This window comes from Ovis aries, chromosome 15 (assembly GCF_016772045.2).
Source record: "Ovis aries strain OAR_USU_Benz2616 breed Rambouillet chromosome 15, ARS-UI_Ramb_v3.0, whole genome shotgun sequence".
NCBI classification, from domain to species: domain Eukaryota; kingdom Metazoa; phylum Chordata; class Mammalia; order Artiodactyla; family Bovidae; genus Ovis; species Ovis aries.
In genome coordinates, this window is record NC_056068.1 from 62225973 (window position 1) to 62243060 (window position 17088).

The 17088-nt window shown below is 37.3% G+C and overlaps 1 protein-coding gene across 6 annotated transcripts in view; it reads right to left on the minus strand.

Moving 5' to 3' along the window:
- CCDC73 (coiled-coil domain containing 73) overlaps window positions 1–17088 on the minus strand; it is a 151851-nt gene that overhangs the window by 88584 nt on the left and 46179 nt on the right. For all 6 annotated transcript variants that reach the window (XM_027979601.2, XM_060399506.1, XM_027979599.2 and 3 more), the window contains exon 3: window positions 8939–9010. In XM_027979601.2, coding sequence (XP_027835402.2) covers window positions 8939–9010 — 72 coding nt within the window. The remainder of the gene's footprint in view (window positions 1–8938; window positions 9011–17088) is intronic.

Sequence of the window (17088 nt, forward strand, 5' to 3'; positions counted from 1 at the left end):
TTTCAGGACAGACACTTGGTGGCACCAGAGAACCTCAATGGAACTCTGCACACATTTACAAGAAATTACCCATCGGAACAAGGACATATTAAAAACTATATTCAAGTAGCATCGGTGGGGTAATTTTAATAAGATTTTTGAGGATGTCTCTGGTGCAAATCCTATGTCTCCCTCACAATCCTAGTAAAACTGTTATCCTTCTAAACCCAAGCTTCAGGACCCCTCACTGAACGTGTCCAAAAGAATTTCCTAAAATTAACCTTTGCAAAGGCTTCTGAATGTGTTCTGATCATTGCTTACTACTTTTCTGGATGGACTGAAACTTTTTCTTGAGAGAGAGCTATAATTATGAAAGCAAGAAAAAATTACTTGATTTTGTGCTCCCAGCATGAGTATTTCCCGTAACAGAGGCCCTTTCTACTGGACCTGTTATTAGAGAATTTTGCAAAGTCTTGTCATTTATTTGGATATTTCATTGTCCCAATCATTTCCAATCTTGAAGGAAAGTAGAAAGTTAATGGCATCTTAAATCTGACATTCTTGAACTGCCATGACCAAGGTTATATCTAATGCTTAAGACTATAAAAGTCCACACTCCTACACTCATTGGCTTTCACCACACACATCTGTTAGAGCTTACCACATGAAACTGGCTACTGATATCCCAATCTTGGACATTTTCTTACTTTGGATAAATGAGCAAAGTATTATACTCCAAGGACTCAGGAAATATACTGCATAGTCTTATCACCATCTCATGTAAATTGCCTTTCCTCTACATGATCTAAAATTCAGATCAAAGCTGAGAGAATTCATTACCCATTAGACCTGCCCTGCAAGAAATGATAAAAGGAGACCTGCAGGTTGAAATGAAAGGACCCTGAAGAGTCCATATGAAGAAATAAAAATCTTTATTTCCATATGAAGAAAAAAAAGTCTTTATTTCCATATGAAAAAATAAAAATCTCAATAAAGGTAAATACATGAGAAATTTATAAAAGCTTGTATTACTCTAACAATTTTTGTTTGTTTGTTTCTATGTGATTTAAGAAACTAATACTGAAAAAATTATTAGACTAAAAGCTAGTATTACTGTAACTTTGATTTGTAACACCACATTTGTTTTCTATGTAATTCTAGGGAATTCCCTGGTGGTCCAGTAGTTAAGACTCCATGTTCCCAATGCAAGGGGCCTATGTTCAATCTCTAGTCAGGGAACTAGATCCTGCCTGCTGCAACTAAACATCCTGCAAGCCATAGTGAAGATCGCACATGCGGCAACAAAGATCTTATGTGTCGCATCTAAGACCCAGTGCAGCCAAATAAATAAATATTGTTAAAAAATCTATGAAGTTGCTATTATTATAAAAAAAATTCAGAGATTAATACATTTTAAAACTACTAGTTTATTTTCTTGAGCATACAATATATAAAGATGTAATTCTGTAATATCAACAACTGAAACAGGTGTAGCTAGAACTATAAAGGAATAGAGTACTTATATGTTATTGACGTTAACCTGATACATAATCAGAGTGCTATAACGATAGATGCTAACTGTAATCCCTATGGTAACCAAAAAGGAAATAGCTAGAGAATATACACAAAAGGAAATGAGAAAGGAATTCAACCACCTCACTGTAAAAAATCAACTAAACACAAAAAATGATGGTAATCAGGAAATGAGGGACAAAAATCTATCAGCTACATGTAAAACAGACAACAAAATGATAGAAGTTAGTCATTCCTTATCAGTAATTAAAGTCTCTCATCAAAAGACAAACAGTGGAAGAATGCATAGAAAATGTGATCCAACTTTATGCTATCTACAAGAGACTAACTTTAGATCTAAAGACACAAATATGTTAAAATCAAAAAGTGGAAAAATATATTCCATCAAAATAACAACCAACCAAACAAACAAAAAAGTGGACTTTAAATTATAAAAAGTTACAATAGACATAGAAAGACATTATATATTCATAAAACATTCAATAAGGAAAAAGGCAACAATCATAAATATTTATGAACCAAATGACAGACCATCAAAATATATGAAGCAAAAATGGACAGAATTGAAGTGATACATAGTTCTACAATAACAGCTAAAGACTTCAACACCTCATTCTCAAAACCAGAATAGCCAGACAGAAATAATCAAGGAAAGAGGGGAGACTGGAATAACACAGTAAACAACTTAGATCTAACAGACATAAATAGAACCCTCTACCCCAAAACAAAATATACATTCTTCTCAAGTGCACATTGGACATTTTTCCAGGACAGACCATATGCTAGGCCACAAATTAAGTTGCAACAGATTTTGATTGCATTCAAAGTATCCTCTCTGATCACAATGGGAAGAAGTTAGAAATCAGTAACAGGAGGAAAACTAGAAAACCCATATATTTGTGAAAATTAAACAACAAACTCTTAAACAACTGTAATTAAAGAAATCACAAGGAAAATTAGAAAATAAAGAAGGACAAATAAAAAAAAAAAAATACAACATACCAAAACTGATGGGACGCAGCAAAAGACACAGTAATGGGAACATTTATAACTATAAATACTTACATTAAAAAACAAGAAAGATCTCAAATCAACAACCAACAATCTAACTTTACACCTGATAAAGAGAAGAACAAACTAAACCCAAAGTTAGCCAGAGAAAGAAAATAACGAAGATCAGAGCAGAGATAAATAAAATAGAGAATAGAAAAATAAGAGAGGCCTTCCCTGGTGGCTCAGTGGTAAAGAAACAGCCTGCCAATGGAGGAGACACAGGTTTGAGACACGGGTTTAATCCCTAATCTGGGAAAATTCCACATGGCGTGCAGCAACTAACCACATGCACAACTACTGAGCCTGTGCACTAGAGTCTGTGAGCTGCAACTATTGAAGCCTGCGCGCCCTAGAGCCTACGCTCCACAGCAGAATTCACTGCAGTGAGATACTTGTGCACCACAACTAGAGGGTAGCCCCTGCTCTCCACAACTTGACAAAAGCCCATGCAGAAACGAAGACCCAATACAGCCAAAAATAAATTTAAAAATTTTAGAAAAGAAAAATAGAGAAAATCAGTGAAATTAAAAATTGGTTCTTTGAAAAGTTAACAAAACTGACAAACTTTTACCTAGATGGGCTGGGCTTCCCTGGTGACTCATATGGTAAAGAATCTCCCTGCAATGAGGCAGACCTGGATTTGATCCCTGGGATGGGAAGATTCCCTGGAGGAGGGCATGGCAACTTACTCCAGTATTCTTGCCTGGTGAATCCCCATGGACAGAGGAGCCTGGAGGGCCTCAGCCCATTGGGTTGCAAAGAGTTCAACATGACTGAGAGACTAAACACAGGACAGATGGACTAAGAAAAAAAGAAAAGGCTCAAATTTTGAAAATGCTAAAATTTCAAAAATGAAAACGGGGACATTACTACTGATTCTGCAGAAATAATAAGTATTATAAGAGTACTTTGGACTGCAAGGAGATCCAACCAGTCCATCCTAAAGGAGATCAGTCCTGGGTGTTCATTGGGAGGACTGATGTTGAAGCTGAAACTCCAATACTTTGGCCACCTGATGCAAAGAGCTGACTCATTTGAAAAGACCCTGATGCTGGGAAAGACTGAAGGCAGGAGGAGAAGGGTACAACAGAGGATGAGATGGTTGGATGCATCACTGACTCAATGGACATGAGTTTGGGTAAACTGCAGGAGTTGGTGATGGACAGGGAGGCCTGGCGTACTGCAGTTCATGGGGTCGCAAAGAGTCGGATAAGACTGAGCAACTGAACTGAACTGAACTGATAAGAGTACTATGAACAATTGTATGCCAACAAATTGGGTGACCTAGATGAAATGGAGAATTCCTAGAAATGCAAAACCTATCAAATAACAAAGAACCAGAAAAATTTAATAGACCTATAACTATTAGGACTTCCCTGATGGCTCAGACAATAAAGTGTCTGCCTACAATGTGGGAGTCGTGGGTTCAATCCTGGGTCAGGAAGATCTCCTGGAGAAGGAAATGGCAACCCAATCCAGTATTCTTTCCTAGAAAATCCCATGGATGGAGGAGCCTGGGAGGTTACAGTCCATGGGGTTGCAAAAAGTCAGACATGACTGAGCGACTTCACTTTAGCTTTAGCTTATAACTATTAAGATGATTGAATCTGTAATAAAAAATAAACACCCAACACAGAAAAGCCCTGAGCCTGATCAAACATTTAAAGAAGAATTAACAGCAATCCTCCACAAACTTTTTCAAAGAGTTAAAAAGGAAGGAATACTTCCTAACTCATGCTTTCAAGCCAGTGTTACCCTGATAACAAAGCCAGATGAAAAAACATGTCAGAAAAAGAATACTATAGACCATTACCCCTAAAGAACAGTGATGCAACATTTCTCAAAAAAAAAAAAAAAAAAAAAACACTAGCAAACTGAATTCAGAAGTATATTAAAAGGATCATACACCATGACCAAGCAGGACTTATCCTTGGGATAAGAGAAGAGTTCAACACAAAAAAAGTCAATCAATGCAATTAACCACATTAACACATTGAAGAGGGAAAAAAGCACACAATCATCTCAACTTATGAAATAAAAAGCAAATGACAAAATTCAATACTCTTTCATGATTTAAAAAAAAACTCAACAAACTAGGAAAAGAAGGAAACTATTTCAACATAATAGCCATATTTGAAAACACCACATGAACATAATACTCAATGGTAAAGGACTGAAAGCTTTTCCTCTAAGGTTAGGAAGAAAGCAACGATGCCCAGTTTTACAGCTTCTCCTCAACATAGTATTGGAAGCCTTAGTCAAAGCAATGAGGCAAGAAAAAGAAATCCAGTTTGAAAATGAAAAGGTAGAATTATCTGTCTGCAGGTCTTATATGTACAAAACCCTAAAGATTCCTCCAAAAAATTGAATTTAGCAAAGTAATAAGATACAGTCACACCAAAATCAGTTGCATGTTCAATACAATGAGCAACCCAAAAATGAAATTAAGAAAAGTTACATTTACAACAGCACTAACAAGAATAAAATACATAGAAATTAACTCAACCAAGGAGATAAAAGACCTGTATAATGAAAACTACAAAACAGTGCCAAAAGAAATTAAATTAAATTAAACATAAAAAGTGTAAACACATCCTTTGTGCTGGGATTAGAAAGCTTCATGTTAGTAAGATGTCAATAGTATCCAAAGTTTTCCATAGATTCAATGTAATCTCTCTGAGAATTCCAATGATATTTTTGCAGAAATAGAAAAACTCATCCTAAAATTCAAATGGAATCTCAAGGAACCCCAAACAGTCAAATAATTTTGAAAAAGAAGAACAAAGTTTGGGGATTCACATGTCCTGATTTCAAAACTTAATGGAAAGCTCTAGGAATCAAAACAGTGTAGTACTGGCATAAAGACAGACACATGGAGCAATGGAACAAAATAAAGAGCCCGGAAATAAGCCCTCTTACATACTCAAATATTTTTGACAAGGGTGCCAAGATCATTCAATGGGGCAAGAAGAGTCTTTCCAACCCAAAGTTCTAGAAAAACTGGATACACACATGCAAAAGAATGAAGCTGAACCCTTACCTAACACCATATACAAAAATGAACTCAACCAAAACACCCAAGCAACCCGTTAATAAAGCAAAACCATGTTTATTAGAATTCATTGCAGTAACTGAGGACACTACCTTGACAGAGTCTTCAGTTAAGTTCAGTTCAGTTGCTCAGTCATGTCCGACTCTTTGCAACACCATGGATCGCAGCATGCCAGGCCTCCATATCCATCACCAACTCCCAGAATTTACTCAAGCTCATGTCCATTGAGTCGGTGATGACATTCAACCATCTCATCCTCTGTCATTCCCTTCTCCTCCCACCTTCAATCTTTCTCAGCATCAGGGTCTTTTCAAATGAGTCAGCTCTTCACATCAGGTGGCCAAAGCACTGGAGTTTCAGCTTCAGCATCAGTCCTACCAATGAACAGTCAGGACTGATTTCCTTTAGGATGGACTGGTTGGATCTCCTTGCAGTACAAGGGACGCTGAAGACTCTTCTCCAACACTACAGTTCAAAAGCATCAGTTCTTTGGCACTCAGTTTTCTTTATAGTACAACTCTCACATCCATACATGACTACTGGAAAAACCATAGCTTTGACTAGATGTACCCTTATCAGCAAAGTAACGTCTCTGCTTTTTAATATGCTGTCTAGGTTGGTCATAACTTTTCTTCCAAGAAGCAAGCATCTTTTAATTTCATGGCTGCAGTCACCATCTGCAGTGATTTTGGAGCTGAAGAAAATAAAGTCTGTCACTGTTTCCCCATCTATTTGCCATGAAGTAATGAGACCAGATGCCATGATCTCAGCTTTCTGAATGTTGAGCTTTAAGCCAACTTTTTTACTCTTCTCTTTCACTTTCATCAAGAGGCTTTTTAGTTCTTTTTTGCTTTACGCCACAAGGGTGGTGTTATCTACATATCCGAGGTTACCGATCTTTCTCCTGACAATCTTGATTCCAGCTTGTGCTTCATCCAGCACAGCAATTCTCATGATGTACTCTGCATATAAGTTAAATAAGCAGGGTGACAATATACAGCCTTGATGTACTCCTTTCCCAATTTGGAACCAGTCTGTTGTTCCATGTTCAGTTCTAACTGTTGCTTCTTGACCTGCATACAGATTTCTCAGGAGGCAGATCAGGTGGTCTGGTATTACTATTCACTAAATTATCTCATGAACCTGGATCTATTTCTGGACTCTGTTATATTCTATCTGTTTATGTTTCAGTTCAGTTCAGTCACTCAGTCGTGTCCGACTCTTTGCGACCCCATGAATTGCAGCATGCCAGGCCTCCCTGTCCATCACCAACTCCTGGAGTTCACTCAGACTCACGTCCATCGAGTCAGTGATGCCATCCAGCCATCTCATCCTCTGTTGTCCCCTTCTCCTCCTGCCCCCAATCTCTCCCAGCATCAGAGTCTTTTCCAATGAGTCAACTCTTCGCATGAGGTGGCCAAAGTATTGGAGTTTCAGCTTTAGCCATTCCTTCCAAAGAACACCCAGGACCAATCCCCTTTAGAATGGACTGGTTGGATCTCCTTGCAGTCCAAGGGACTCTCAAGAGTCTTCTCCAACACCACAGTTCAAAAGCATCAATTCTTCGGCGCTCAGCTTTCTTCACAGTCCAACTCTCACATCCATACATGACCACTGGAAAAACCATAGCCTTACTAGATGGACCTTTGTTGGCAAAGTAATATCTCTGCTTTTGAATATGCTACCTGGGTTGGTTATAACTTTCCTTCCAAGGAGTATCTTTTAATTTCATGGCTGCAATCACCATCTGCAGTGATTTTGGAGCCCCCAAAAATAAAGTCTGCCACTGTTTCCACTGTTTCCCCATCTATTTCCCATGAAGTGATGGGACCAGATGCCTGTTCATGTATGCTGCTGCTGCTACTAAGCCGCTTCAGTTTTGTCCGACTCTGTGCAACCCCATAGACGGCAGTCCACTAGGCTCCTCTGTCCCTGGGATTCTCCAGGCAAGAATACTGGAGTGGGTTGCCATTTCCTTCTCCAATGCATGAAAGTGAAAAGTGAAGGTGAAGTCGCTCAGTCGTGCCTCACTCTTAACGACCCCATGGACTGCAGCCTACCAGGCTCCTCCATCCATGGGATTTTCCAGGCAAGAGTACTAGAGTGGGTTGCCATTGCCTTCTCTACTGTTCATGTATGAGTTCAATTCAGTTCAGTCACTCAGTCGTGTCCGACTCTTTGCGACCCCATGAATCGCACCACACCAGGCCTCCCTGTCCATCACCAACTCCCGGAGTTCACTCAAACTCACGTCCATCGAGTCGGTGATGCCATCCAGCCATCTCACCCTCTGTCGTCCCCTTTTCCTCCTGCCCCTAATCCCTCCCAGCATCAGAGTCTTACTGCAGCTTTAAAATAGGTTTAAGATTCTAGTGGGACTCTTTCATCCTCTTTCTTTTCAAAACTTTCCCAGCCACTTTTTTCAAGTTTATTTCCACATAAACCTTAGAATCAGCTTAAGTATTCCCATATACACAGGTGGTATTTTAAACTGTACTATATAAAACTTACTGATTAACTTAAAGATTCCAATAACTTTTGACTGTTGATGCTCTCTATTCAAAATAAAATAATGACTTTACGTTCTGAAATATCCTTGGAAGTTTAAATTGTACTTGGAATTACCTGTTTTTTCCTCTCCACAGACAGGTTTCTTTATTTCAGACCTGTCCCTCATGTAACCCAACTCTGGTTTTGCTCCCATTTCTACACAACCTTGTCGATCTGTCTGGCCTCAAAATTCCCATCGTAGGCCTGTCCTCTCTATCATGTGAATTCTGATTCTGACATGTTGTCTCTAAGCTCCTGTTTCAAAATTGCCTAACACTGAAAAGAACGGCATCTTGATTAAGGTTTCAGTTTTTAGTTGTTAAAATTACTTTGCTGGAAAGGCAAGAGAAGCACTATCAAAAATGCTTCTATATGGATAAGGATCAAAAGAGAATCAGATTTTTTAAATATCTGGTTATAATATGTAATACTAGACTAGGAAAATATGGTACTATTCTGAGGTTTCATTTCTTAAAAAATACTTTGACTCTTCTATAATATACAATATGTTTTTCAGATATGAAACAATTCACAATAGTTTCCAGAGTTATCCTTTGCTATTTTCTTATTAGAAAGCATGAAAAAAAAAGTTATTCTGTGTTTTGGAAGCCCAAATGTTATTAACAGTTTTAGCTGTAATTTTTTGGAGACTCTCTAAAGTGATGTACAATTCTCCAAATATTATATTTTGGAAATTTAAAAATTATCTTTGCAAGTAAGGATTAAAATACATTTTTAAATAAAATGATAATCAGAGGAGGAAATACTCACCTTTTGCCATTTCAGTTCTTGTGTCTCCATGATAATTTTAGCAATCTGCTCTTCATACTGAGTTTCTGCTTCCTAAGTCAAAAAGAAGAAAAATGCTAGTAAATGAGGACTTGAAAATTTCTAGTTTTGGATCATTCTAAAGAGAAAGAGAGCAAAAGAGATAAAAAAAAACAACAACCTCCCACCCTTACAACAAGAAAAAAAAGTTGGAAATTTTGCAAGTTAAATAGTTAAATCCATCAGAGAACTGAGGCCCCATATCAACCAAGTAATCCAAAATCTGGACTGAGACAGGTGCCTGCAGGGAGAAAAGAACCACAGCATTTGCTTACCTGGGACATAAGCCACTGAGTACTGATAAGAAAACTCAGCTACAAGTCCTTGATACATTTCTAAAGGCAGAGCATGGGCTGGTGTAAGAAGATGAATCTCCTGACGGCTAGAGAAATAAGGAGGTTAATGCTTTCTGACAGGTTTTTCTTCCATAAAACCCACCAGGTGCTTACAGAGAAGGAAAAAAAGAATCTGAGAAAACTTTCCCCCTGTGGTACTGGTTGGAGAGGAGAAGAGCAGTCACAAGCCATCTTCCCTAAATCTACTACAGACCAAAAACTTAATCTGCAGGGGAAAGGACAACCAAAAGTACATCTAAGGACACGAGTGGAAAACCTCTGTAGCTAAGAAAAGGAATCAACCGACAACACTAAAAACTTACTTGGACAAGACTATCTTTTTTATCTCCTAGAAAGAACAAAACCCTTAATCTGCAGGGGGTAGGGCAATAAAAACTGTAGCATGAGAGCACTTGTGGAAACCCAATTAAGCTGAAAGAAGGCTACAAAAATAAAACAACAGTTCTATCACTGGGGCAGGGGAAGGAATACATGCTAGGCCTACCATTAAATACTGAAAAGGCATCAGAATTCTAGTGAAGGCTTCACCTTGAGAATCAGGTTCACCTAAGACTGAGGGCTTAATAGAAATGTCAGAAAATGCTCCTATTCCCTACCTGACACCACCACCCAACTAATTAGGGTCAAGTTAAAAACAGTGAGATATAGCTGGAAGAGCTGCAAAGACAGACCCTCTCTGGGAAGCAGCACAAAGAGACCTAAAATCCAGGGAGGAAGTCTAAAGTCAACCAGGAAGCAGTTATTTAGAAAAGCTCTGATTTTGTTTAAAATATTGTACTATTCTTGAATTTGTCCACATGATAAACACAAGTATCACTAGAGAAATCTGAAGCTTCTATTGGAAACTCTGACAGGTAGACTTGAAAGGGGACTGGTTGAGTGTTAAAGGACTGTCACCACACACACATACACACACACACATACACACTCACACACAGCCCTTCTGCAAAGACTGAGAGGTTTTCTTGTTTGTTTGGCTTCCAGGTATTTTAGGCTACCTCTGTCAGACAAAGCACTAGCTGATCACTAAGCTAAGAACATGACACACGTGACAAAAACTGAAGACTTAAAATTATTTCAGAAAAGTCATTAAACAGAGACAAAAACAAGCAGCAACTCTGTAGAGAAGGAGGAATCTTATTTCCAGAGTTGTCACATACTCAAAATGCCCATTTCTCAACAAAAAATTATAAGGCATCCAGGTAAACAGAAGAGTGATTCATACACAGGGAAAAAAAAAAACCAAACAAACAATTTAAAAGTAACTGTTCCTGAGCAAATGCAGACAAAGGACCTAGACAGACTTTAAATCAATAATTTTAAATATGTGCAAAATGCTAAAAGAAACCATGTACAGAAGTTCTATAGCCATTAAAAAGTTAAGGGAATGCTACAAACAAGTTTATGCTCATAAATGTGACAACTTACAGAGACAGACCAATTATTCCAAAACAACAAACTACCAAACCTCAACTAAGGAGATAAACAAAATCTTCAACAGCTCGATAACCATAAATCCAAAAGCTCCTAAAAAAGAAATTTCTTTCTTAGGAAACAGCTTTTCTTTAAGTGTGAACATTTAGGCTATTCCATGCATATTATTTATTTTTGATACTTGGTACTTAATCAAGCCAAGAAACCCTCTGAAAGAGTGATTAATACTGTACTAGACAATATGAAAAATTGAATTGGGCCATTTCGTAGGAGGTGGATATGAGTTTGAAAAGGAGAATAAAAGTACCCAGTTACAGTTTTGGCTACTTGGACAAGAGCCTGCTATATATACTACGTCCCTAAATCTGTTCAGGGTCAAGAATTGAAGAGGCCTGACCAATACACAGTCCATTGTGTAAAACTACAGCCTGAAGCAAGTACTTTAAAAAAAGCATGTCACTTTCTAAAGGTTATAAAGAGTAAATAAACCAGCAAATTACTCCTCTTTTATTGTTTTTGTAAAAACAATAAAATCCTTGTAGTCCTAAGGCAGCTAATAAAAAATAAACACTTTAAGGTTTAGTTTTTAAAACCTTTTTTAAGGTTATATATTCTTGGATATTTTATTGAAGTTTCATATGGGATTTCCTTACCAAATTTATCATATTTTTTTCTCATTGACAATTTAATAAGAATTTTTATTAATGATTTTTGAAAACTTCATTCATTTTGAAGAATGAATAAAAGTGAAAAGTTCAAATAAAGTGTAAATAATTTTTAATAAAAAGCAAGAAGTTATATCGAAATCCTAACATAGCAGAAGTATATTATAATGTTATCTTTCAGCATAGTGGATAACACTCATTTTCCCAGTTTTCCATGTAGTTCAAGATACAGATTCTACAAATCATTATAACTGCAAAAGGGTTATGACAGCACAACTAATTTTATGGGGAACTGGAATGCTACTTAATGTTATTTACCACATTGCATGCATGTTCAGTTGGTCAGTTATGTATGACTTTTTTGATCCCAAGGACTGTAGCCCACCAGGCTCCTCTGTCCATGGGATTATCCCAGCAAGAATTACACCATTAATTACCAAGTTTCCTTCCTACTAATACCTTAGCAAATCATTGCTTTTTTTTTTGGCTGCGCCCCACCAAAACATCAAATGGCCCAAAAATGAAAAAAAGAGACAACAGAAACAGATCTGCGGATCCATATATTTGAGTTTATAGGTATTGTTGTTATTCAATCACTAAGTTGTGTCTAATTCTTTGCAACCCCATATACTGCATCATGCCAAGCTTCCCAGTCCTTCACTATCTCCCAGAGTTTGCTCAAACTCACACCTATTGAGTCAGTGATACTATCCAGCCATCTCCTCCTTTGTTGCTGCCTTCTCCTGCCCTCAATCTTTCCCAGAATTAGGGTCTTTTTCCAATGAGTCAGCTCTTTCCATCAGGTAGTATTGAAGCTTCAGTCCAATGAATATTCAGAGGATATATTATTCTTTAGGACTGACTGGTTTGATCTCCTTGCTAGCCAAGTAACTCTCAACAGTCTTCTCCAGTACCACAGTTTGAAAGCATCAATTCTTGCCTTCTTTACGGTCGAATTCGCACATCGATACATTACTACTGGAAAAACCATAGCTTTAGCTATACGAACCTTTGTTGGCAAAGTGATGTCTCTGCTTTTTAATATGTTGTCTAGATTTTGTCTGTCACAGCTTTCCTTCCAAGGAGCATGCGTCTTTTAATTTCATGGCTGCAGTCACCATCTACAGTGATTTGATTTTGGAGCCCAAGAAGATAAAATTTGTTACTGTTTCCACTTTTTCCCCATCTATTTTCCATGAAGTGGTGGGACTGGATGCCATCATCTTAGTTCTTTGAACGTTGAGTTTTAAGCCAGATTTTTCACTCGCTTCTTTCACTCTTATCAGGAGCTCTTTAGTTCCTCTTTACTTTATTCCGTTAGAGTGATATCATCTGCATATCCGAGGTTGTTGATATTTCTCCCAATAATCTTGATTCCAGCTTTTGAGTCAGCCTGGCATTTTGCATGATGTACCTTGCATATAAGTTAAATATGCAGGGTGACAATATACAGCCTTGATGTACTCCTTTCCCAATTCTGAACCAATCCATTGTTCCATGTCTGATTCTAACTATTCCTCCTTGACCTGCATACAGGTTTCTCAGGAGACAGGTAAGGTGGTATGGTATTCCCATTTCTTTAAGATTTTTCCACAGTTTGTTGTTAATTCACACAGTCAAAGGCTTTAGCATAGTCAATGAACCAGAAGATGTTTTTCTGGAATTCACTTGCTTTTTCTGTGATCCAGCGGATGTCGGCAACTTGATCTCTTTTTCCTCACCTTTTCTAAATCCAGCTTGCACATCTAGACATGCTCAGTTCACCTACTGCTGAAGCCTATCTTGAAGGATTTTGAGCATTACCTTGCTAGCACATGAAATGAGCACAACTGTGTGGTAGTTTGAACATTCTTTGGCACTGTCTGTCTTTGGGATTGGAATGAAAACTGACCTTTTCCAGTCCTGTGGCCACTGCTGAGTTTTCCAAATTTGCTGGCATATTGAGTGTAGCACTTTCACAGCATCATCTTTTAGGTTTGAAACAGCTCAGCTGGAATTCAATCACTAACACTAGCTTTGTTCATAATAGTGCTTCCTGAGGCCCACTTGACTTCACATTCCAGGATGTTTGGCTCTAGATGAGTGACCACACCATCAGAGTTTGTTGTTTAGTTGCTAAGTCATATCTGACTCTTTGTGACCCCATGGATTGTAACCCGCCAGGCTCCTCTGTCCATGGGATCCCCCAGGCAAGAATAGTGGAGTGGATTGCCATTTCCTTCTCCAGGGAATCTTCCTGACCCAGGGACTGAACCCATGTCTCCTGCATGCAGGGAGATTCTTTACCACCTGAGCCACCAGTAAAGCTTATCTGGGTCATTAGGACCTTTTTTGTATAGCTCTTCTGTGTATTCTGCCACCATTTCTTAATATCTTCTGTTTCTCTTAGGTCCTTGATGTTTCTGTCCTTTACTGTGCCTATCTTTGTATGAAATGTTCCCTGGGTATCTCCAATTTTCTTGCAGAAATCTCTAGTCTTTCCCATTCTATTGTTTTTCCCCATTATTTTGCATTGTTCGCTTAAGGTTTTCTTATCCCCCTTTGCTATTCTCTGCAACTCTGCATTCAGTTGGGTATATCTTTCCCTTTCTCCCCTGCCTTTCCTTTCTCTTCTATTTTCAGCTATTCATAAGGCCTCCTCAGACAACCATTTTGCCTCCTCACATTTCTTTTTCTTGGGGGTGGTTCTTATCACTGCTTCCTACACAATGTTACAAACCTTCATTCATAGTTCTTCAGGCATTCTGTCTACCAGATCTAATCCCTTGAATCTATTCATCACCTCTACTGTATAATCATAGGGGATATTTAAGTCATACCTGAATGGCCTAGTGGTTTTCCCTACTGTCTTCAATTTAAGTGTGAATTGTGAAATAAGAAACTCATGATCTGAGCCACAGTCAGCTCCTGATCTTGTTTTTGCTGACTCTGTAGAGTTTCTCCATCTTCGGCTACAAAGAATATAATCAATCAGATTTAAATACTGACCCTCTGGTGATGTCCATGTGTAGAGTCATCTCTTGTGTTGTTGGAAGATGGTGTTTGCTATAACCAATGTGTTCTCTTGGCAAAACTGTTAGCCTTTGTGCTGGTTCATTTTGTACTCCAAGGCCAAACTTGCCTGTTATTCCAGATATCTTTTGACTTCCTACTTGTGCATTCCAATCCCCTATGATGAAAAGGGTATCTTTTTTAGTGTTAGTTCTAGAAAGTCTTGTAGGTCTTCACAGAACCGTTAACTTCAGCTTCTTTGGCGTTAGTGGTTGGGGCATAGACTTGGATTACTGTGATGTTGAATGGTTTGCCTTGGAAATGAACAGAGATCATTCTGTTGGTTTTGAGACTGCACCCAAGCACTGCATTTCAGACTCTCTTGTTGACTACAGGGGCTACTCCAATCCTTCTAAGGGATTCTTGCCCACATTAGTAGATATAATGGTCATCTGAATTAAAATCACCCATTCCTATCCATTTTAGTTCACTGATTCCTAAAATGTCAATGTTCACTCACGCCATCTCCTGCTTGACCATGTCCAATTTATCTTGATTCATGAACCTAACATTGTAGGTTCCTATGCAATACTGTTCTTTATAGCCTCAGATTTCACTTTCACCACCAGACACATGCACAGCTGAATGTCATTTCCACTTTGGCCCGGACTCTTCATTCTTTCTGGAGCTATTTCTCTGCTCTTCCCCAGTGGCATATTGGACACCCACCAACCTGGGGGCTCATATTCTCGAGTCATATCTTTTTGCTTTTTCATACTGTTCATAGATATATATACTATACATAGATACAGACTTTAAATACATGAAACTATATGCAAGAAACTATATGACAATATCAATTTCAGCAGAGGAAATGAAAGTTATAAAAGAAGAACCAAATGAAAATATTAGGACTGAAAATATAAGAAGGAAAATTAAGAACTCAATAGATTGACTTAATCAGCAAACTATACAAACTGAAAATTCATTAACTGAAAGGAAGGGGAAAAAATAACCAGACTGAAATATGTACAGAAAAAGAAAAAAGAGAAGGAAAATGCAGACAAAAAATGATAATAATTATACAGAAGATTTGAACAAGATTGACAAAGTTGACCAAATTCACAGTCATTCTATATTGCACCCAAGAAACACAGAATACATATTATATTTTTTTCAAGTTCATCTCTGTTGGCCTATTCACCAAACTTGATCATATGCCTGACTAGAGAACAAAGTTCCACAAATATCAAGTGACTGAAATTATGTAAAGCTTATAATCTGACACAAAATTATCCAAAAAATCTTTTTTTAAAGTTAATAAAAAGTAAAATGAAACTCTCAAATATTTGTAGAAGTAGTAGTACACATCTAAATAATGCATGGGGCACAGAATAAATTACAATCTGAACTGAATGATAATAAAGATATAGATAATACAGTGGATGAATCTACATAAATTTGTGGGACCCAACTAAAGGCATACTAAGAGAAAAATTTAGTCTTAAATGCTGTACATTAGAAAAGGAAAAAAGGTGAAAACTAATCAACTAAATACCATCTTTAGAAGTTCAAGACAAAAAGAACAAATTAAACAAAGGAAATAATGAAGAGTGAATAGTAATAAAACACAAAACAAACATGCAACAGAGAGAATCAAAGGGGAAAATGAATTCCTTGAAAAGAACAGCGTAACTGATAAACCCTGAAAAGACTGATCCGAAATTCCTACTCATTCACAACATCTCTGCATCAGTTATTTCTTCTATGAAGCTTTCCTCACTCCCCTTAGTAAAATTAGACATTTCCTTGTCCAGACTCACAGTATATTCTGCAATCCTTTATTATTACATGGTATTATATTCTCTAAAACCTGGCATAAGTGTTCAGGAAATATTAAATGAATGATAAAATATAGTTTTGCTTGCTTATTATCTCTTTAAAATTAAAAAGAATCATATTGATTTGTACTATAGTATTTCTTGAACTTTCAGTTTCAAAGTCTAAATTTCCTTTTACAAACTTTTTATTTTGAAATTATTTTAGACTTACAGAAGACTTATAAAGATAGTAGGGTTCATACATACCCTTTACCCAGCTTCCCTAACTTTAAATTTTACATAAGTAGGGTACATTCATCAAAGTTAAGAAAATAACATTGTTACAATATTACTGATTAAACTACAAGGTTTCTTCACATTTCACTAGTTTTTCCACCAATATCTGTTTCGGGATATGATACGGGACATCATGTTATGGTTAATCATGTCTCCTTAGACTCCTCCAATCTGTAATAACTTCTCTCTTGTTTTTTATGACCTTGCTCTGACAAACATTGATGAGATATCTTGTAGAATGTTCCACATATGGTGTTTGTCTGCTATTTTTTCATGATTAAACTAGGTTTCAAGAAGAATACCACAGCAGTAAAGTTCCCTTCTCATCACATCATATCATGAGTATCTGATGTTCACATGAATTACTGAACCACACCAATTCTTTCTGGGGATCTTAATCACTTAGTTAAGGTGGTATTTGCCAAGTTTCTCCACAGTAAACTATTTTTCCCTTTATATTTTCTATCTGTTAAAACTTAGTCCACAATCAAGGTGAGGGAAATTAAGCTCCAATTCCTAGAGAAAAGAAT